The sequence below is a fragment of the Erinaceus europaeus genome, chromosome 2, assembly GCF_950295315.1.
Source record: "Erinaceus europaeus chromosome 2, mEriEur2.1, whole genome shotgun sequence".
Taxonomy (NCBI): Eukaryota; Metazoa; Chordata; class Mammalia; order Eulipotyphla; family Erinaceidae; genus Erinaceus; species Erinaceus europaeus.
The window spans coordinates 119101213-119124710 of NC_080163.1; the positions used below are offsets into that span (position 1 = coordinate 119101213).

Sequence of the window (23498 nt, forward strand, 5' to 3'; positions counted from 1 at the left end):
TTTGATGGCATGGATGAAGCCTGATCATCTAGGACCAGCTTCCATCTCTAGATCCTTAATTTAATCAAGTTTATCACAATGCAAAGTCCCTGTGCAATGTGTGAAATCCACAGGACCCAAGTATCAGCGCCCCCCCTCCCCCATTACACTCACAGAGTCCTGCAATTTCAGCCAAGAAGCGCAGGGCAGATGGTGGGGGAGTGTGGGAGGAGGTGGGAGGGAGCATCTTCTGGGGGAGGGGTAGATTGGGAAAGGCACAAGGGAACTGAGGGAAGTGTGTGAGTGGGGGTGGGTGTGGGGGGTGTGGTGTGTGGTGCCCCTGTCTCTTAGCACTTCCCATGATGGTGGAATGTTCCAGAGCTATTCTATTTCTGTCCCTTAGCACTCCCTGGGATAATAGAATGTTTAATAGTTCCCCTATTCCTTAGCACTTACTGTAATGATAGAATGTTCCAGGTCTGCATTGTCACTTAGCATATCCAGGGATGGTGGGATGTTCCAGTGTTTCCATGTTCCTTAGCGCTTCTTGTGCTCTAGAGCTGCCTTGTCCCTTAACACTTTCCATGATAGTGGGAATGTTCTAGTGCTGCAGTCACTGGGCACACCTAGCCACCCAGCACTTGTATTGTGGTCATTGTGATCAAGGGTTGACTTTATTTGCATATCGCTGTTTGAGTTAAAGCATACATGCCATCTGTGATAGCATCACCATGTTGGGAGGACAGCTCTGGCTCCTGACCTGGGCAGCATGTAGTTTTTCCTTATGAGAAATCACAGAAGGGGATTGCATCAGTGTCCTGTCCACACTTCATAGGTGGATGTTGTACTCAGTTTAAAGAAGCCCTTGCTACCCACTCAACACTGAGGGTTCTAAGCCCAGCAGATGGGACAGGGAATATCTAGAATACCCACCTGAGCTCTAGGACAATAAGTAAGGCCAGGCAGAGAATGAAGGTGCTAGGCATAGTGACAGGGTACTGGGCTGCAACTGATGATTCCTGGAGTCCCAGGAGTGAATTATTTTTAGATATGTTTATTTATTTATGATACACACAGAGAACTAGAGTATCACTCTGGCAATTGTGGGGATTGAACTTGGGACCTCCAATGTACTAGCCACTATGCCACCTCCCAGAATGTGAGGATGAAGTTTTTGACAAGTTACCCCAAGTGCTTGGGCTGTGAGATCAGGGGAGAGAACCACATATGTATGAGGAGAGAGAGGGAGAGAGGGAGAGATAGAGAGAGAGAGAGAGAGAGAACAGTATTGAAGCTTCCTGCAATGGTAACTGGGTTCGGACCTGGATAGTGCTCATGGAAAAGCAGCTCACTATTCAAGCAAGATGTTTCACCGACTTCAAAACTGCTTTTCTTTGAGATGTTTTGTTCTGTTCCTTTTTTTTTTTTTTTTTTTACCAGAGCACTGCTCAGCTCTGGCTTATGGTGGTGCAGGTGATTGAACCTGGGACATTGGAGCCTCAGGCATGAGAGTCTTTTTGCATAACCATTATGCTATCTACTCTTGCCCTCTGTTCCATTCTTTACTGGAGCACTGTTCAGCTCTCTTTCCCTCTTTCTCTCTTCCATGTTCTATTTTATTTATTTATTTTTTATTATTAGTGACTTAATATCTCCCCCACTTTTTAGAAGTGAAGCTGAAAGGAGTAAAAGATAGCTGCAAAGAGATTCTCATGCCAAAGTCTCAGGTTCAGTTCCCCACACCAGCAATAAACTAGAGCTGAGTAGAGCTCTGAAAAACAAAACAAAACAACTGAAGCTGGGGTCACGGTCTCCCCTAGATTGTAGGTGGTTTCTGGGCATGGGCAACAGTCCGCTCTTACCCCTTCTGACATGGGCAGTGAAATGAAGGAGGATAAGCAGGTGCACAGGAAAAAGACAAAGTCCTGAATTTTTCCAATTTAATTGACATTTGATTCTATAAGATTCTGGAAACTCCTTCCAGAAAGGCACCTGCTTAGACCCTCAGCAACATCTAAGCTTAAGCCGAATGTCTGAAATTGGAGAGTGGGTCTCCAAGCAAAGCCTGGGCTGGGGAAGAACAGTCATGTGATGCTTCTCCAGGAACTTGGGGACCTTGAGAAAAGACCCAGAGGGACTGTGGAGGAGACTAGCACACCCTGAGCCTGGCCCCATGTGCCATAGATTAGTATCATGTCCCCACAAGAGTCCCAACAAGAGCTAGGACACTGTTGTTTCTGTTTTGATGTAGGCCTTTCTTCTGAGTACATAATTGCCTTTGTCCTGGTGGAGGTTCTCCTTTGTCTGCTATTTTTAAAACTGGCGTGAATCTGGAGGTGTGGAGGTTCTCTCAGGAGCCATGCCGAGCTGCAAGGCAGTGAGGCCACAAACACAGTGGGAGGAAAGATGTGGATGTCAGCCCTCAAAGCCACATGCATACAAAAACAAACACAGGCACCCTGTGTAGAGGCCCAACTGTGAAAGCGGGCCTCCCATTGTATTGTAGTGTTTCTGGCCCAACTGTGAAAGGTCAAGGCTTCCTCCCTTTGCTTTCATGTTATGTTTTCATCATGGGAAATGTCCCGTCCTCCTGCCCTTTCCCCAGGACATTCTGGAGTAATTGATGGACATTCAGAGATTATCCCTTGGAGTAGCCAAGGACCTGGCTGAGTCTCCTCAGTACTCCCTCCTTGAGACAGCCCTCCATTTTCCTTTGTTTTTTGTTTTTGTTTTATTTCATTAGATAGAGTCAGAGAGGGAGAGGAAAAGAGAGGAGAGGGAGAGAGTGGGAAGGAGTAGGGAAAAGAGGGATGGGGGGGGGCTGGGAGAACTGCATCAAAGCTTCCTTCGATGGGGTGGGGGCCAGGCTTCGAACCCAGGTCTCACACATGGCAGACCAGCATGTTACCCAAGTGAAATATTTCACCATTCCCCAAATCCTCCACTATTATGCAGTGAACCTTGTACTCCACCTTTTCCTGATGCCCAGTTACTGATGGTGAGGAATCTGTGTGTTCCCTGTGGTGTTTCTGGGGGCCCTCATGTCTCCTCACTAATTGCATGTTCCTGTAGACTGTAATGCTTACTCACTGTAGCAGCCTATCTAGAACCTTCGATTATATCTGCCATACAGTGGTATCCCAACAATAGTGAGTCACCTTGTTCTACTAGGGTTTGTTTCTCCTACTGAAAGGAATCCTTGGCTTCATCTCAGGAAAGCAGGACTTCCAACTACCAACACGAAGGCCAGACTTAGGGGGCTGATCTGGTTCTGAATTTTTGTAGCAACTTCCAGTTCTCAGTTCTTACCTAACTCATTCTTTGTAGCAGTGCAGAGGTGGGGGAGGGTGGATGGACTTGGCTGCCCTGCTTTCCTGCTCAAAGCAGCAGCGGGTTCTTAGAGGCTTTTGGCACACTGGGATTTGAGCAGGCAACTGGGACCCAAGCTCCTTTCCATGTCTCCCTCTGTGCAGAATGATGTCTCTAAGACTCCTTGCATGTTCCCCCTCCCCAGCCTCTGCCCTGAGCTCAGGGCTCCCTCATCACCTTCTCCCTGTCTGTGTCTGGCACCATCCACTGGGCTCACGTTTTAAGCACATTCATAACTCCCCCCCCCCCCCCACTATGTGGTGCCTCAACAACTTACTCAATCACAGCACAAAATAAATCTCCACTCATGGAAATAAGTGAGTGCCCAGTTTTTTTTGTTTTGTTTTGTTTTTTTGCCTCCAGGGTTATCCACTGCTCCTGGAAGCCATTTTTTTCCATTTTGTTGCCTTTGTTTTATTGTTGTTGTTGTTGTTGTTGTTATTGTTGTTGTAATTGCTGTTTTTGTTGGATAGGACAGAGAGAAATTAAGAAAGGAGGGAAAAACAGAGAGGGGAAGAGAAAGACACCTGCAGACCTGCTTCATTGCTTTTGAAGCGACCCCCCCCTGCAGGTGGGAACCTGGGTGCTTGAGCCAGGCAGTCCCTGAGCTTCACATCATGTGTGCTTAACCCGCTATGCTACCACCGCTCAGCCCCTGAGGCCTAGTTCTTCTGACCAGTTGTGCCTCCAAACCACTGGACCATGCTGTTCCTTTCCTGGGAAAGTCCTCCTTCTTGGTTATGCTCAAAACTTCCTTCTATCAGTATCTAAGCTTCCCTGCCCCCCCCTCCTGCTGTTGACTTTAATTGGCAGTAGCCAGGAGAGTGACTGCTCCTTGGTGCTATGTATCCTACTGAGATTTCTTTCTCTGACTTACCTATGTGTCATGTGCTCACAGATTATGCATATATTGGTTTGTCATCCATAGCTACCAATTCCAGTGATAAATTAAATATTAATAGGACGGAGATAGTACAGTGGGTTAAGCACCAAATTTTTTTCATGCTTGAGGCTCAGAGGTCCTAAAGTTCAATCCCTGACACCACCATAAGCCAGAGTTAAACAGTGTTCTGGTTTTAGAAAATGATAAAATATGGCCTGGAGATAGCTCATGCAAATAAAATACATACTTTAAAATTTCTTTATTGGAGGATTAATGGTTTACAGTCAACAGTAAAATACAATAGTTTGTACATGTGTAACATTTCTCCATTTTCCACATAACAATTCAACCACCACTAGGTCCTCCTCTTCTATTATTTTCCAGGACCTGAACCCTCCCCCCCACCCCCATACCAGAGTCTTTTACTTTGGTGAAATACAACAACTCCAGTCCAAGTTCTGCTTAGTGTTTTCCCTTGTGATCTTGTTTTTCAGCTTCTGTCTATTGCTGGTCTAGCTTCGCGGGCGGGAGAGAGATGACCAGGGACTCATGGCTGAGCTGGACGCAGTTCAATCTTTATTAACGAGCGGGGATGCAGTTCGATCTAGCTATCTCTAATCACAATCCTGTCCTATATATATCTCCTGAGGCGGAAGTGTCAGGAAGAGGAAATATGTGGATGGGGGTGGGGAGAAGGAAAATTGCGCTTGAACCAGTGGGGATTAAACCAATGCCCTGCAGGAAGGACAGTTCCCAGGTAACACAGTGATTATGTAAATAGACTACAGCTTAAGCAGTGCAACAGAAGAGGTCTTAGAAGCAGAATTTAGAAGCAGACCAACAGTCTATGAGTGAGATCATCCCATATTCATCCTTCTCTTTCTAGCTGGTCCTGATTCCTTCAAACTTCATTCAAGATAAGGTGAAGAAGGTGAATTCACCATTTTATTTTTTATTTTATTTATTTTTTAATATTTTATTTATTTATTTATTTATTTTCTCTTTTGTTGTCCTTGTTGTTTTTTGTTGTTGTTGTAGTTATTATTGTTATTGATGTTGTCATTGTTAGATAGGACAGAGAGAAATGGAGAGAGGAGGGGAAGACAGAGAGGGGCAGAGAAAGATAGACACCTGCAGACCTGCTTCACCGCTTGTGAAGCGACTCCCCTGCAGGTGGGGAGCCGGGGGCTCGAACCGGAATCCTTATGCCGACCTTGTGCTTTGTGCCACCTGCGCTTAACCCGCTGAGCTACAGCCCGACTCCCGAATTCACCATTTTAATAGCTAAGTAGTATTCCATTGTGTGTGTGTGTATATATATCACAACTTTCTCAGCCACTCATCTGTTGTTGGACACCTGGGGTGCTTCCAGGTTTTAGCTATTACAAATTGTGCTGCCAAGAACATAGGTATACACAAATCTTTGGATGGTTGTGTTTGGTTCATTGGAATATATTCCCAAGAGAAGAATTGCAAGGTTATAGGGTAGGTACACTTCTAGCCTTCTGAGAGTTCTCCAGACTGCTCTCCATAGGAGTTGGACCAATTGACATTCCCACCAGCAGTGCAGGAGGGTTCCTTTGTCCCCACAACCTCTCCAGCATTTGTTGCTGCTACCTTTTCTGATGTATGACATTCTCACAGGAGTGAAGTGGTATCTCATTGCTGTCTACAATACATACCTTACAATGTATGAGGACACAGGTTTAAATCCCTTGCCACCACATGAACATACCTGCATGGAGGAAGCTTCATGAGCAGTGAATAGTGCTGTGGTGTCCCTATTTTCTTTTCCTCCCCCAGGCCCCTTTCCTTCTCTTTCTTTCACCCTGTATTTTTTTTTTTTTTCCAGAGCACTACTCAGCTCTGGCTTATGGTGGTTCAGGGGATTAAACCTGGGACCTTGGAGTCTCAGGCATGAAAGTCTCTTTGCATAATCATTATGCTATCTTTTTTTTTAAATTATTATCTTTATTTATTAGATAAAGACAGTAAAAAACCAAGAGGGTAAGGGAGACAGAGCAGGAGGTAAGGGCTGGGGAGATAGCATAATGGTTATGCAAAAGACCTTCATGTCTGAGGCTCTGAAGTCCCAGGTTCAATCTCCAGCACCAGCATAAGCCAGAGCTGAGCAGTGCTTTGGTCTTTCTATCTTTCTTTCTCTTGCTCCCTCTCTCATTAAACAAAACAAAACAAAACAAAACAAAACAAAATTTTTTAAAAAGAGAGAGGGAGATAAAAAGAGAGATACCTGCAGCACTGCTTCACCACTCACAAAGCTTTCCCCTTGCAGGTGGGGACCAGGGGCTCAAACCTGGGTCTTTGTGTATTTTAACATGTGTGCTCAACCAACTGCGCCACCACCTGGGACTCTATTATGCTATCTACCCCACCTCTATATCTAAAAGAAAGAAGATAGAAAGAAAAGAAGGAAGGGTTCACCAGGAGTAGTGATATTGTACAAATATGGAGGCCCAGTGATAACCCTGGTGGTAAAATTAATTAATTGATCAATTAATTAAAAATATTTTATGTACCCAGAGGTGTCTAACCTGGTATAGCACACCTCTTAGCATCCAAGAAGACCTGAGTTCAAGTCCCCAGTCTCCACCTGCAAGGGGGAAGTTTCACAAGGAAGGAAACAGTGTTTCAGTGTCTCTTTTTCTCTCTGCCTCTTTTTTCTCCACTTCTTCTCTATTTCTCTCTGCCTCCATCAGAAAATAAAGAGAAAAAAGGTGTCTGTGGGGGGGGGGATCTATTAAATACTAGCTTGGTGGGTGGGAGAAAGCAAATGATAGAGGTAGGAGGCTACAGAATCGAATTCTACCCTAAAGTGGGAAATCGAATAATTTGCACGTATTTTTTCTTTTATTTCTTTTTTATTATTTGATAGGACAGAGAGAAATTGAGAGGGGAAGGAAAGATAGAGAGGGAGAGTGAAAGAGAGGCACTTGTAGACCTGATGATGACCTCCCACCCTTACCCCTTGCAGTTGGGACTGAGGGCTTGAATCTCGATAATATCTATAGTCAACCAGGTGCACCACCACCTGGCCCTGAAACAAATAAGTTTCTCCTAACCTGAGAAGTCCACAGAATCATCAGAGGGACGAGTGGGTGGAGCAGGTGCAGGACAAATTCTCCTGACAATCCAGCAGGCAGAGTAGGAGTAAGGTCAAGGTAAAGTTGAGACTTACCTCCTTCTCACATTTATGGGTACACAGGTTTCATTTCCACTCATGATGTCGAGCACTAGAGATGCCCAGCTCCCACATGCAGGGACATGTTCAAATGTATGTCAACAGGAAGTAAAGGTCCTCTGTTTCTGCCATCTATAATATATACACCTCCAACTGCTGTACAGAAGATTAAGTCTGTGTATTTTTTCAATGCAGACATTTTTTTTCTCTGTCAGAATTTCCTGTGTCAGTTTGAGAGTGTGTATGGTGTGGTTTTTTTTTTTCCTTTCTCTCTCTCATTGCATTGAAATGGGAAAATTATTTTTAAGTGAAAACCTTCTGATCCTTTTTACTGGATTCTAGGAACCCGGGTGTGTATGTGTGTGTGTGTGTGTGTGTGTGTGTGTGTGGTCAGTCTGCAGGTGTTCTAAGTCCTTGAACATGTAAACAAACACAAATCAAAGGCCTTGCTAACAATAGGGACACCATCCAGGTTCCTCATGTAGACCCACCTCACATACTACTGGGCTGGTTCTATTATTTCATAGTGAAATACACAACTTTATAGCAAGTTAATGTCAAACAACTAATCCTGGGAGCAAAATGACAAAGCTAGCCAAGCTCTGTGGTATATGCATCAGCAAGCTAGACAGTAAGAGATAGGCATCATTAGCAGGTGAGGAATATGCCACAGAGATTAACAACTACCTAAGGCAAAGGGGCAAGCAGGGAGCTGGAATCTATGGGCTCTTCAGGTGTGTGTATGTGGGGTGGCAGTGTCCCCAGTGTGATCTTGGTGAGAAGCTGACATGTGAATAAAGATTTGCATGAGGGGCCATGTGGTGACATTCGTGGTTAAGTGCTTATATTACCACACACAAGGACCCAGGTTTAACCCCTAGTCCCCACTTGAGGGGGGAAAGCTTCATGAGTAGTGAAACAGGTCTGCAGGTGTCACTGTCTTTCTCTCCCTACTGTCTCCCCCTCTCAATTTCTCTCTTTTCTATCAAATAAAATAAATAAATAAACTTTATAAAAATATTAAAAAATTTATTTTTAAAAAATTATAGGAGAAGAGGTGGTGAGTCACACGGTTACCAAGCAGATGTTTCTAGAAAGTTATAAAGCAGCAGAGACTGGAGGGGCTGGGATGAAATGAGCAAGGAGAGGGCAGACAAACTATTTTTTTCATTTGTTTGTTTTAATTTGTTGAGCCATAAATTGCTGGGTCTCACGTGGATTTCACATAGTCCCACAATAAGTGAACAACCTAGCCCTCAAATCTTTTTTTATTTTTTATTATCTTTATTTATTTGACAGAGACTACCAGAAATGCAAAGGGGTGGTAGAGAGGAAGAGAAGGGAACGAGGTGGTGACACATGTGGTTAAGTGCACATGCTATAATGCACAAGGGTTCGAGCCCCCTATCCCTACCTGCAGGGGCAAAGCTTTGAGAGTAGTGAAGCAGTGCTATAGGTGTATCTGTCTTTCTCCCTCTTTATCTCCTTGTTTCCTCTTAATTTTTGGCTGTCTCTATTAAATAAATATTTAAAAAAATTTAAAGACTTTTTTAAAAAGGGGGCGGAGTAGATAGCATAATGGTTATGCAAAAAGGCTTTCATGCCTGAGGCTCTGAAGTTCCAGGTTCAGTCCCCCACACCACCATAAGCCAGAGCTGAGCAGTACTCTGGTTAAAAGAGAAAGAGAGAGAGAGAGAGAGAGAATAGAGACAGAGAAATATCTGCAACACTGCTTCCACTCATGAAACATTCCCCCGAAGGGGAGTGGGAACTCAAACCCATGTGCATTGTAAGACGGGCACTCAATCAGGCATGCCACCACCCAGCCCTGCTCTCAGATCTTTAACTTTGCTTCTAACCATGACTCAGAAGTGCCCAAGGACTGGAGTTAGTGTACTGCACCAACATGATGGCAGAGAAAGACCTAGTGGGGATTATATTGTTATATGGAAAACTGGGAAATGTTGTGCATGTACAAACTATTGTATTTACTGTCGACTGTAAAACATTAATCTCCCAATAAAGAAATAATAATAATAATAAAGACTGGGAAAAAGAAGAAGTTCCCAAGGCTTTTAGTTGCACCTGCAGTTCCAGGTACTGTTACATGTATACCCATATGAGCTTCAGAAAATGGGTGACCTTGTGGGGCACTTAGATGAATCTGGAAAGACTCCAAGAAGGAGGCACTCAAGAGCTGGTTCAGCAGGTAAGTAGGTAATGTGCTAAGTAAGGGCTGTATAGCATCTCACATATAGCATGGCAGTGAGTAGCACCAGGGGGGACTCCAAGGATGGTGGAGTGGTATCCCTTCCTTAACCTCCCAAACCCCTCCATCTTTCTATGTAGAATAAAAATTGGGTCTTGAAAGTATTGTATCACACATGAATGAAACCCTGGGCTCAAACATGGCATGGTTATGGGATGGGGAGTTAGTAAAATGGTTATACAAACATGGCATGATTAAAAAAATAAACAGGGAGTGGGGCAGTAGCGCAGCGGGTTAAGTGCATGTGGCGTGAAGCGCAAGGACTGGCATAAGGATCCCGGTTTGAGCCCCCCACTCCCCGTCTGCAGGGGAGTCGTTTCACAGGCAGTGAAGCAGGTCTGCAAGTGTCTGTCTTTCTCTCCCCTTCTCTGTCTTCCCCTCCTCTGTCTTCCCCTCCTCAGAGAAAAATGGAGATTTTTCTCTGTCCTATGTAACAATGATGATGTCAATAACACCAACAATAATAACTAAAAAACAACAAGGGCAACAAAAGGGAAAACAAACAAATAAATGTAAAAAAAAAATTCTTTTTTTTTTTTCCAGAGCACTGTTCAGCTCTGGTATTTATGGTGGTGGGTGGGATTGAACCTAGGACTTTGGAGCCTCAGACATGAGAGTCTGTTTGCATAACCATTATGCTCTCTATCCCTGACCCCAAACAAAAATATTCTAAGCCCCATCATAGGTGTCTTCTTCTGGAATGAGGCGTTATTCTGGACAAGGGGGAGGAAGATGCAAGGAATTCCATGAGCTATTAAAATAAGGTTTTCTGGGAGTCAGGCGGTAGGTAGCACAGTGGGTTAAGTGCACATGGTGCAAAGCACAAGGACCAGTGTAAGGTTCCAGTTTCAAGCCTCAGGCTCCCCACCTGCAGGGGAGTCGCTTCACAAGTGGTGAGGCAGGTCTGCAGGTGTCTCTCTTTCTCTCCCTCTCTCTGTCTTTCTCTTCTCTCTTCCTTTCTTTTCTCTCTCTCTCTCTCTCTCTCCCTCCCTTCCTTCCTTCCTTCCTTCCTTCCTTCCTTCCTTCCTTCCTTCCTTCCTTCCTTTCTTTTTTACCAGAGCATTGCTCAGCTCTGGCTTATGGTGGTGCGGGAGATTGAAACTGGGACTTTGGAGCCTCAGGCACTAGTTTCTATATGGTCCAGGAAGTGGCGCAGTGGATAAAGCACTAGACTCTCAAGCATGAGGTCTTGAGTCCAATCCCTGGCGGTACATGTACCAGAGTGATATCTGGTTCTTTCTCTCTCCTCCTATCTTTCTCATGAATAAATAAATAAAATATTTAAAAAAAACCAGTATGCTATCTACCCTCTGTCCCCTCTCCATTTCTTTCTGTCCTATCCAACAATCTCAAAAGCAACAGCAATAATAACTACAACAAGAAAACAACAAGGCAACAAAAGGGAATAAATAAGTAAATAAATATTTTTTAAAAATCAAGTTTTCTTTGATCTAGAAGGATACATGGGCTGGTCTCCAGAAGTGTGTGGGTGGGGAGGGGTGGGGGCAAGTGGTCTGGTGGCTATGTCAGAGGTAGTGTGGCTGCAGGGACACAGCCAGGACTTAGAGGTAACCAGTCAGGCACACAGGCAGGCACCCATGTACTGTCTGAACTTACCCACTTTCCTTCTTCCTTTAGTTACAAACAGGGATCACTTGTGGGTCTGACTGTGGATGTGACCAGAATTAAATGACTACAGAGCTTTAAGTTCAGGCTTCAGTTAAATATTCTCCATTTACACATATTAACTGGGACAGAGACCCTAGTGCGGATGTCTCTAAGGACCAGCCCACCTTTGTGAGCCATGCAGACAGGAAAAATTAACAACTGAGCGTAATGGAAATGGGGCTTTTAAAAACAAATTTTCAGAAGAAGAAAGGACACTTGCTCTGTGAAAAAAAACACGTTTCTCCCACGTGGTTGAGAAGGAACAGGTCAGGATGTCCATAGTTGAGGGCAAGCTTCCCCACCGAGAAGGAGCATGTCAGGTAAGCCTTTTCCTGAAAGAAAGCATGAGGGCAAAAGAGGAGTGAGAGGACTGTGGAGACAGCATAATGCATATGCAAAGACTTTTTGGACCTGACACTCCTAGCTCCCAGGTTCAATGTACCAGCACCAACATGAAACTATAGCTGAACAGTGCTCTGGTCTCTCTGTGTCTTTCTCTCTGTATATCTCTTTCATTAAAGAAAATTAAAGAAAGAAAGGTAGGTAGGAAGGAAAGAAGGAGAAGAAAAGAGGACTGGTGAAATAATTCACTTGGATAGTATGCTGCTTTGTCATGTGCAAGACCCAGGTTCAAGCCTGGCCTCCAAAGCACTGAAAGAAGCTTTGTGCTATAGTCTCCCTTTCTCTCTGCCTTTATCAGGGGGGGAAAGAAAGAAAGAAAGAGAGAGAGAAAGAAAAGAAAAGAAAAGAAAAGAAAAGAAAAGAAAAGAAAAGAAAAGAAAAGGCAAAAATAAAAACTACAAACAGGCCATCACCTTGGAAATATACCATAATTAAAACTACAGCCTTGGGGAGTTGGGTGGTAGGTAGCACAGTGGGTTAAGCGCACGTGGTGCCAAGCGCAAGGACTGGCTTAAGGATCCCAGTTCGAGCCCCCCACTCCCCAGCTGCGGGGGTGTCACCTGCAGATGGTGAAGCAGGTCTGCAGGTGTCTATCTTTCTCTTCTCCTCTCTGTCTTCCCCTCTTCTCTCCATTTCTCTGTCCTATCCAACAACAATGACATCTATAACCACAACAATTACTTCAACAACAATAAAAAGCAACAAGGGCAACAAAAGGGGAAATAAATAAGTATAAAAAAATTAAAAACAAACAAACAAAAAAAAAACCACAGCCTTGGGCTAGTTGAATTGCTCATTTGGATAATGTACTGCTTTGCCATGTGCACAGGGATGCATTGGATCGACCTTCCCGTGGTGCATCCCGTGAGTACCCATTCATTGGGGAAACTGATGATCCTTCCTAGCCGACTGAATCCACATGGATCCCAGTCACTTTCAAAGCCATTAACTGGCTACGGAAGAAGGGCAAACGCTAGAAGAAAAAGTGAGGTTCAAGCCCAGCCCCCACTACATTAGAGGAAGCTTTGGTGCTGTAGTCTCTTTCATTCCCCCCAACCCCACCCGCCTCTATCTAAAAACAAAGAAACAAGAACAAAACAAAACAACCAGGGGCCAGGTGGTAGCACACTTAGTAGAGCAGACATATTACAATACTCAATGACCCAAGTTCAAGTCCACTCCTCACAAGCAGAGTGAAAGCTTCAAGAATGGTGAAGCAAAATTGTAGGTGTTTCTCCTCTCTCCATCTTTTTATTTATTTATTTCCTCCAGGTGTATCTTTGGGGCTGCGTGCCTGCATTACAAATCCACTGCTCCAGAAGCTTTTGGAAATCATCAGGCAATACAGTAATGTGTCAGGCTATAAAATTAACATTCAAAAGTCAGTGGCATTCCTCTATGCAAACACTAAGTTAGAAGAAATTGAAATCCAGAAATCAGTTCCTTTTTCTATAGCAACAAAAACAATAAAATATCTAGGAGTAAACCTAACCAAAGAAGTGAAAGACTTGTATACTGAAAATTATGAGTCACTACTCAAAGAAATTGAAAAAGACACAAAGAAGTGGAAAGATATTCCATGTTCATGGGTTGGAAGAATTAACATCATCAAAATGAATATATTACCCAGAGCCATCTACAAATTTAATGCTATCCCTATCAAGATCCCAAGCACATTTTTTAGGAGAATAGAAAAAATGCTACAAATGTTTATCTGGAACCAGAAAAGACCTAGAATTGCCAAAACAATCTTGAGAAAAAAGAACAGAACCGGAGGCATCACACTCCCAGATCTCGAACTTTATTATAGGGCCATTGTCATCAAAACTGCTTGGTACTGGAACATGAACAGACATACTGACCAGTGGAATAGAATTGAGAGACCTGAAATGAGGTCCCACACGTATGGACATCTAATCTTTGACAAAGGGGCCCAGACTATTACATGGGGAAAGCAGAGTCTCTTCAACAAATGGTGTTGGAAACAATGGGTTGACACATGCAGAAGAATGAAACTGAACCACTAGATTTCACCAAATACAAAAGTAAATTCCAAGTGGATCAAGGACTTGGATGTTAGACCACAAACTATCAGATACTTAGAGGAAAATATTGGCAGGACCTTTTTCCACATAAATTTTAAAGACATTTTCAATGAAACAAATCCAATTACAAGGAAGACTAAGGCAAGTATAAACCTATGGGACTACATCAAATTAAAAAGCTTCTTCACAGCAAAAGAAACCACTACCCAAACCAAGAGACCTCTCACAGAATGGGAGAAGATCTTTACATGCCATACATCAAATAAGAGTTGAATAACCAACATATATAAAGAGCTTGCCAGACTCAACAACAAGACAACAAATAACCCCATCCAAAAATGGGGGGAGGACTTGGACAGAATATTCATTCACTACAGAAGAGATCCAAAAGGCCGAGAAACACATGAAAAAATGTTCCAAGTCTCTGATTGTCAGAGAAATGCAAATCAAGACAACAATGAGATATCACTTCACTCCTATGAGAATGTCATACATCAGAAAAGGGAACAGCAGCAAATGCTGGAGAGGGTGTGGGGTCAAAGGAACCCTTCTGCACTGCTGGTGGGAATGTAAATTGGTCCAACCTCTGTGGAGAACAGTCTGGAGAACTCTCAGAAGGCTAGAAATGGATCTACCCTATGACCCTGCAATTCCCCTCCTGGGGATATATCCTAAGGAACCCAACACATCCATCCAAAAAGATCTGTGTACACATATGTTCTTGGCAGCACAATTTGTAATAGCCAAAACCTGGGAGCAACCCAGGTGTCCAACAACAGATGAGTGGCTGAGCAAGTTGTGGTCTATATACACAATGGAATACTATTCAGCTGTAAAAAATGGTGACTTCACCGTTTTCAGCCGATCTTGGATGGACCTTGAAAAAATCATGTTGAGTGAAATAAGTCAGAAACTGAAGGATGAATATGGGATGATCTCACTCTCAGGCTGAAGTTGAAAAACAAGATTAGAAAAGAAAACACAAGTAGAACCTGAAATGGAATTTGTGTATTACACCAAAGTAAAAGACTCTGGGGTGGGTGCGTGGGGAGAATACAGGTCCATGAAAGATGATGAATGACATAGTGGGGGTTGTATTGTTAAATGGGAATCTGGGGAATGTTATGCATGTTCAAACTATTGTATTTACTGTTGAATATAAAACATTAATTCCCCAATAAAGAAATAAATTATTAAAAAAAACCAAAAAAACAAATCCACTGCTCCTAGAGGCTATCCCCCCCCCTCCCATTTTTACTGGAGAGGACAGAGAGAAATAGAGAGAAGAGGCAAAAGATAGAGGGGGAAAGAAAGACATCTGCAGACCTGATTCACTGCTTGTGAAACGACCCCCCTGTAGGAACCTTGTACTTTGTACCTATGTGCACTTAACCTGGTGTGCTACTACCACCCAACCCTCCCTTTTAAAAAAACTTTTATTATCTTTCTGATTCATCTTCCTGCTCTGTGCCTTTTAGGTGAATTCAGGCCATTGACATTTATTGATATTATAGATTTAAGACATTTTAATGCAATTTTCTAAACTTTTATAAAATTTTTTATTTATAAATTTTCTAAGAGTAGGTATGAGCCTTTAGCCCCAGGAATCTCTCCTTACATCCCTCAGTCTATGAACTACACATGTTTGCACTCCCTGCTGGTTTGGAGGGTTCCTGAAGGAATCCTAGTCCTATCTTGTGTTCTGAGGTGATCCTCTTTGTCATTCCTACTTGATCAGGGAAAGGAAAACATAGCTGCTGCGGCTACTCCAAAGCCACACCTCCAGAAGTCTATTGATCCCCAGGTTCAATTCCTAGCATCACCATAAACCAGAGCAAAGCAGTGCTCTAGTAAAAAAAAAAAAAAAAGGAGGAGGAAATGAATGAAAGTGGGGAGGGGGTTGGCAGTGGCACGCAGTTAAGCACACACATCACAGTGCTCGAGAATCTGGGTTCAAACCTCCTCTCCCCAAGAGCAGTGAAGCACGTCTGCAGGTGTCTCTCTCCCTCTCTATCTTCCCCTCAACTCTCAATTTCTCTCTGTCCTATCAAATAAAATTGAAAGGAAAAAAAATGGTCACCAGGTCAGTGGATTTATTGTGCAGGCACCAAGCCCCAATAATAACCCTAGTGTCAAGAGATATAGAGATAGAGATAGATAATATCATATTATAGCATCACTCTGCCATAAGCAATGCCAGGGATTCTGGGCTGTATGCTTGAGAAAGCAAAAGTTCTTTGTCCATTGTGCCTCCCAGGTTGGTGATAAGAACTTTTAAGATCTACAGTCTGGGTAATTTTCACATACACAATATACTATAACATTGTATAGACACCAAGTTATACATTGCATCTTCAGAATGTATTATTTCTAGGAATTTTATGTTTCAGGTATCTTCACCCCTTCCCCAACTCCAGTTCCTTCCCCAACTCCAGTCCCTTCCTCTTGAGTCCACATTTAGTCCTCCAATCCACATTTTCCCACCAGGAAATTGAAAGTCATCGGAAGCTTGGAGATAACAGAAGATAGTTCAGAAATGAGCCAAAAACAAACAAACAAACAACAACAAAAAACAAAACTTAAGAGCAACTGATGTTGATCCATTGGCCATTTTTTTTTTTTAATTTTTATTTTCCCTTTTGTTGCCCTTGTTGTTTTCATTATTGTTGTAGTTATGGTTGTTGTTGTTAGGACAGAGAGAAATGGAGAGAGGAGGGGCAGCCAGAAGGGGGAGAGAAAGACAGACACCTGCAGATCTGCTTCACCACTTGTGAAGCAACTCCCCAGCAGGTGGGGAGCCCGGGATCCTTATGCTGGTCCTTGTGCTTCGAACCACATGAGCTTAACCCGCTGCGCTACCACCCAACTCCCCCATTGTCCATTCTAATCCCAGAGCCTCTGAGACCTCAAATCAGAGAAAGGGGCTTCCTAAAAGGGGTGCTCAAAGACTGGGGAGATAGCATAATGGTATACAAAAAGACTCTCATGCCTAAGGCTCTGAGGTCACTGGTTCAATTCCTAACACTACTACACACCAGAACTGAGAAGTTCTCTGGTAAAAATAATAATAATAATAATAATAATAATAATAAAGGAGGGTGGGCATGGGGATGATCACCTTCATATATGCAGTTCTACCTGGCTCAAGCCCTGTATACAATCTCCTTTATATCAGCTGTGTCAAGGTGTTTCGTCTTTGTTCCAAAAGGCCTTGGGAATGTCCTCTCAGGAATAGGCAGCAACCTCAAGGACAAGTTACACCCTGCTGCAGAGAAACAGGAACCCAACTGCCTTTCAATCCAAAACAACAGTTCCCCCAGATTTCAGAAAAGTGGGAGAGGCCCATCAAAGCACTTCAAGAGTCCACCAAATTTGGCCATTGAGTTTAGATCCTATTGTCCAATTCATTAGTATAGCAGGAACTTATTGAACCAGGGAAGTTCTTTTTATATACTGACTTTTACTGGATACACTGTCTCCCTCCATGGGAATATAACAACTTTCAGGGAAAATATACTGGACTTTTGTTTATTTCCATTGTTTGTTCTTTTGTCTTAGAGCCATAATAAGCAACCACATAGCCAAATCTTTGCACACATCCTTATATTTTTTTCCAGAGTACTGCTCATCTCTGTTTTATAGTGACGCAGAGGATTGAACCTGGGATTTTGGAGCCTCACACCTGATAATCTCTTTGCATAACCATCATGCTATCTCCTCTACTCAACACACCCTAATTTTAATAGAAATTTTTAGAAAAAAAATTTAGAAGTCTAATTACCAAGGGAAATATATTTTTCAGGTTTTTAAAAATTTATTTTCCCTTTTGTTGCCCTTGCTGTCTTTTTATTGTTGTTGTAGTTATTATTGTTGTTGTTATTGATGTCGTCATTGTTAGATAGGACAGAGAAAAGTGGAGAGAGGAAGGGAAGACAAAGGGGGAGAGAAAGACACCTGCAGACCTGCTTCACCGCCTGTGAAGAGACACCCCCCTGCAGCTGGGGGGGGGGGGGGCTCGAACCTGGATCCTTATGCTGGTCCTTGCGCTTTGTGCCACGTGCGCTTAACCTGCTGCGCTACCGCCCGACTTCCATTTTTCAGGTTTTTGACTGAAACTAACAAAAGTACCCCCTTGAAATATTCAAATTATTCTCCCCACAAGTACTCGTGAGAATATATGCCATATTAAATATAGTAACAGTACTGACTAGCGTTGAAAAGACCATTGATTAAATTGAAGTTGTAGGAACAAAAAAGCACCCATAGATGGCGCACCTTGCTAAGGTTTTAGAGCTTTGTTTTTCAGGTTAAGGTTATAGGATTTCACACAACTTAAAAAGTTTGAGATACACATCAATGGATTTATCAGGAGTTAACTCCACTGTGAGGATCTGTGCTTATGGAAGCAAATTTTCAGGAGATCTAGGATGTTATATGAAAACCAAGTAGAAATAGACAATAGTGGTGTAACAATAGCTCTGGAAAACTCATAGCCTATTATTGTCTGTCATCTTCTCAGTTGTCCATGATCCCCCTGGGAAGCCCCTACATCCCACATGTACCTGTGCTTCCCATTGCTATCTCTGTGAATTCTCATTTCAAAAAAGCGTATTACACACACACACACACACACACACACACACACACACACACACCTCTGCCCCTTGTGGTGCCCTGGTTTACCATGGTTTTAATTTTATACTTGTAATTACTGATCACTTGTCTTGTGACAGGAGAAGATACTTAGCACTCATTGCCTAGTGTTGGAGCCCAGTGCAGTGGTTGGCACAGGGACACATCTCCTGAATCCAGGGCAGGGAACCTGGGACTTGGACATAGCATTTTGTGAAATGATTGACTCCTTTGTCATTATCAAGTTTCAGCTGCTGCAAATGACAGAAATGGAGCCTACCAAAGGTCTAGAGGAAATGATCAACACTGAGGTAAATGGTTGGATTGCTGGGGTGGTGGTGCTGTGGTTTTCATGGACAAGGTCCATGAAAACATTCTTAGACTAAACTCAAGGTTAATTTCAACTGTTCGTCCTGTGCAGCTGTCAATTTAAGTAGCAATATCTGGGATTCTTTCATGCTCCAGAATGAAAGATGACTGACCATCTTGCACCCTTGTTTGCCTCTGAACTTTGGGGTCACCTTACCAGCCTTCTTACCTCAGGTGCTTCTCCATTTGTTCAAGAGCAACAGGCTGAACCTTCCCCCAAAGCTTGCTTTGAAGTGGGCAGTTGGATGTGGGGGTAGAGATTCTCAGTGGCTCATTTAAACTTAGCTCACATAGATTCTTGGTTTCCTAGAGTCTTCGAGCCCTCTCTCTCTACACATTGTTCTTTGATGAGGATAAAATGGGGATTTTTGATTATAGGAATGAGCTCCCAGCAGGGCATCTTGTGCTGCCCACTGCTCAGAGCTCCAGGCTCACTCAGTACTGTAATTTATTTAGTATCCTGGGCCTGGGCTGGACCAGGGTACTAAAGTGGGGCGGGAGTGGGGGGTGGATTCTAGATACCTTCACACTTCCTGGTTCCTCTAGGTCAGCAGATTTTGGAGGATCCTGTCGACTCAGCCCATCTGGGACTGAACCTCTAGTTCACAGGCCAGGCGCCTTTTAGGAGGCAGGCAGGCATTGTCTGAGCCCCAAAGTACCCCTTCCCCTCCCAGTCTCACTTCTTCTGTGCTTTGGCCCCAAGCCAGCTTGCTACACTGCCAGATTCCAGCAAAGGGGACCTGTGACAGCGCGCAGGGGGCTGGGGGGTGGGGGCGGGGGAGATGGTAGATGTAGCCTGATGGCTGGAGGCGCTCACTAGAACTCGAGGGAGTGGGAGGGGGAGGGGGAGTGGGAGTGGGAGGCGGGCACCTATGTGCTGTAGTAGGACCAGAACTCTGCCTAGCTCAGTTTAACTGTCAGCGCGCTCCGCTCTGGCACCCGGGACCACGTGGTGTCTGGACACAGCCAGGCCCCGTCCGAGGAACTGGGGGGCATGTATGTGTGTGGGGGGTTATCCCAAGAGTATGTAGAGTAGACTTCGAGAGAGGGACGCGGTTAGTGCAGCCGGAGCCAGTCAGGACCACTTGCACCGCAAGCAGAGCCTGTATCAGGAGAACCCGGGCTCAGTCTTGCAGGCTGCAGCAGGGAGAGGCCCTGGCTGGCGTCTGGTAACGGAGAATCGAGAGGGGTGTGGCCTCACTCGACGGGGGCGTGGCCATACAGCAGGCTATAAATATGTCGTGTTGGAGGCTCGGCTTACGCAGCGGCTGGGGGCCGCACTGAGTGGACAGGCAGTCTCTATTCGCGGCGCGCGCCTCAGCCGGGTGACTGGCAGCATGGCGGGCTCGGGCCCCAAGCGGCGCGCGGCGGCGGCCCCCACGACTGCTGGCGGGGAAGATCGGCAGGCGCGGGAGCAGATGCTGGAGGAGCCGGGCGCGGAGGGCGAAGGCGTGACCCTCCAGCGCAACATAACCCTGATGAACGGTGTGGCCATCATCGTGGGCACCATCATCGGCTCTGGCATCTTCGTGACGCCCACGGGCGTGCTCAAGGAGGCAGGCTCGCCCGGGCTGGCGCTGGTGGTCTGGGCCGTGTGCGGCGTTTTCTCCATCGTGGGCGCGCTGTGCTACGCCGAGCTGGGGACCACCATCACCAAGTCCGGGGGCGATTATGCCTACATGCTGGAGGTCTACGGCTCGCTGCCCGCCTTCCTCAAGCTCTGGATCGAGCTGCTCATCATCCGACCCTCCTCGCAGTACATCGTGGCCCTCGTCTTCGCCACCTACCTCCTCAAGCCGATCTTCCCCACCTGCCCGGTGCCCGATGAGGCTGCCAAGCTCGTGGCCTGCCTATGCGTCCGTGAGTATACACACCCGGAGGGGACCGCAGGGCGGGTGGAGGAGGCCAGGCAGGGCATATGCTGCCGGACCCAGCCTCTCCCGCAGCCCTCATTCCCTTCATTCCCGCATCCCTTCTTCCCCACTCCAACCCCAGGACAAGCACGAGTCATTCCACATGCTGCCCTTCCCCCCCCCACCGCGCCCCGGGGCCCTCCAGCGTCCCTGGAATCTCCAGACCTGCCCTTGCAAAACCCAGTATCAACCTCATCCTGGGCGAACCCGCCACCCAGCCATCGCCAGGTCATTCCATTCCCACCCACCACCACCCTATCACTTCCCAGACCACCCCACCCCCTCCCACCCACCACCACACACACAGACACAACCCTGGGCCATCCAACATCCCAGATGATTCCCTCCTAGCATCTCACACCCCTGGGTCAGCCCCAGAATTCTAGGCTAAGGTCACTGGCCACAAAACCCATGTGGCTTTCATTCATTGATTTTTACACATGAACCTGGGGTTCTTTAGGGAAACAACAGAGAGCAGATGGTCTCGACCCCTGGAGAGCTGAGGTTCCACTTCCTCCACTATATCCGTTCAGGTCAGCACCCAGCCTTCCCTGGCTGCAGGCTGAGTAACACCACCTGCCTCTTGCAAGGCCACGTGGAGTGTATGAAAGGAAGCTGTCTGAACTCCACAATGCTGACTGTCAATGCTGACTGTAGTTAACTTTTTTTTTTTCATTCATTCCGGCTCTCTCTAAACCAGCTTATCAGGAATCAAGCAGAGGCTGACTCATGCAAAAACAAGTAGTAGAAGTCTGTGGGTAGTAAACATTGTGTGGTTCGACAGCCATGTTGATGAGCCCCTTGAAGGTTGAACCCCCAGTAAATAGTAAAAGAGAGAGAGAGGTTCTTGGTTGAAGATAAAATATGTGATGGGGAGTCTCATGTTGTAGGGAGAAAAAAAAACAGCCATTGGCACAGGTCTCATGGAATGGACTTGGGTCCTTGTATATTCTAAATTTGGAGTGAACTAGCTGAAGAGAATTGTTGCTTTGCAAAAATTTTCTTGCAGAATTTAAGAAAACAATTGTACCAAATGGAATGTGAATTATATTATTAATGTGGATCTTTGTTTTTATGGCTGTTGGCTTTTCTGCCCACTCCTTGACGCCTTCCTTGGTAGGGGGTAGGGGACTTGAATGTTGGAAGTATCCTGTGTACAGAGTGCTACCTGGTTGGAGGGCTTGCCCAAATCTCCCTGGTGCATACAAATAGGGAGCTATTGGTTTGGGAACTGATTTTGGTTTGGTTTGAACTGGCACTACCAGCCGGTGCTGTTTAGATTTTGGAACCTGTGGGGTGTTTGGTGAGGAAGTGTTCTATAACTTTGGGGCTCATTTTATAGGGTTGTTGGGTGCAGGAGCCACTGTTTGCATTTTGAGAAGGGTGTATCTCAGGTTAAAGGTTGAAACTTTAGACAGCATTAATCCAAATCTAAGATAAGGAATAGCAAGGGCCTGGTCAGAAAACCTTAAGGTTTCTAGTAGAGGTTGGAGACAAGGGTTTATGGGCTGATATGTTTGAGTGAGGAAAAGTCTCTTTAAAAAAAATTTTTTTTTATATTTATTTTATTTATTTATTCCCTTTTGTTGCCCTTGTTGGGAAAAGTCTCTTTAAAGGCAAGATGACCCTGCACCTTGTAGTTTTATTTTGACATAAGCAGAATTTGTTTTGTCCCATGTTGTCTTTGCTAGAGAAGACTTAATGCTTCATTCGAAATATAGTGACATGGATGGCATCTTCAAAGACCCACTCCATAGTCTTTTAATTTAAAAATGGATCCTTTTTTAATATAACAGCACTGGTCAGTTCTGGTTTATGAACCATTGGTGCCTCAGGCATGAAAGTCTTTTTGTATAACTACCATGTTATCGCCCCAGGCCCCAGAAAAAAATGTACTGTTTCTATTAATCTTTCTCACCTTTTAAAATCAGATAGATCTTTGGGGATGTAGGGGGAGGGGAGGGGCTGTGATGGATGCAACCTAGCACAGTACCCACACTCTGAGGTGGGATGGGGTAGCCTGCCAGCATGGTCATGCTGGTGTACAAGGATGACATCTTTCCTAGTTGTTTTTCTCTGAACCCCGTATGTGTGTGTTTCAAATATAGTGTTCCTAGTAATGGTAAGCAGTAGAGCTTGATGGGAGATAACTTGTCCAGGGCAACAGTGTGTTTCACTTTGCAAAGAGAAAGATAATGAATGGATGTCCAAGGAAGGGCTTACCATTGTAGGGGCATTTGGGAAAGCAGTTAAGAACCACAAAGTTTGGGGTCAGGTGGTGGCAATGTGCAAGGACCTGGGGTTCAAGACCCTGATCCCCACCTGGCAGGGGGAAAGCTTTGCAAGTGGTTAATCATTGTTGTAGGTGTCTCTCTTCCTATTACCCCCTTCCTTCTCAATTTCTGGCTGTCTCTATCCAACAAATAAAGATAATAAAAAAATAAAACCCTGCAAAGTTTCACTGTTCTTTTATTATTCTAATCCAAAGCTTGGTACTAGAGTTTCTCTTTAAGAGGTGGCGAGCTCTGCTGCCTCAGCAGCCCCTGGGAGATCTTTGACTGATCTCTCCAGCCATACAGAGCTGTGCTGCATAGTCCCATGCTGCCACTGTTCTCAGTGCCCTGGCACACCCTCCTGCAGTTTCTGTTTGTGAAAAGAATTGTGTTATGGAAAGGGTTGACTTTGTGCTTAGAACAAACCCACCAACCATATAAATGGGGGCAGGGTCCCCTCTTTTTGGTACATCTAACTCTGCTCTGGTGTTTTTGCC

General features: G+C 44.8%; 1 protein-coding gene across 1 annotated transcript in view; it reads left to right on the forward strand.

Moving 5' to 3' along the window:
- Positions 1 to 20069: 20069 nt before the first annotated feature.
- Positions 20070 to 23498, forward strand: part of SLC7A5 (solute carrier family 7 member 5) — a 29946-nt gene continuing 26517 nt past the window's right edge. Inside the window, exon 1 of the mRNA XM_007531425.3 lies at positions 20070 to 20675. Coding sequence (XP_007531487.1) covers positions 20153 to 20675 — 523 coding nt within the window. The 5' untranslated portion in view covers positions 20070 to 20152. The remainder of the gene's footprint in view (positions 20676 to 23498) is intronic.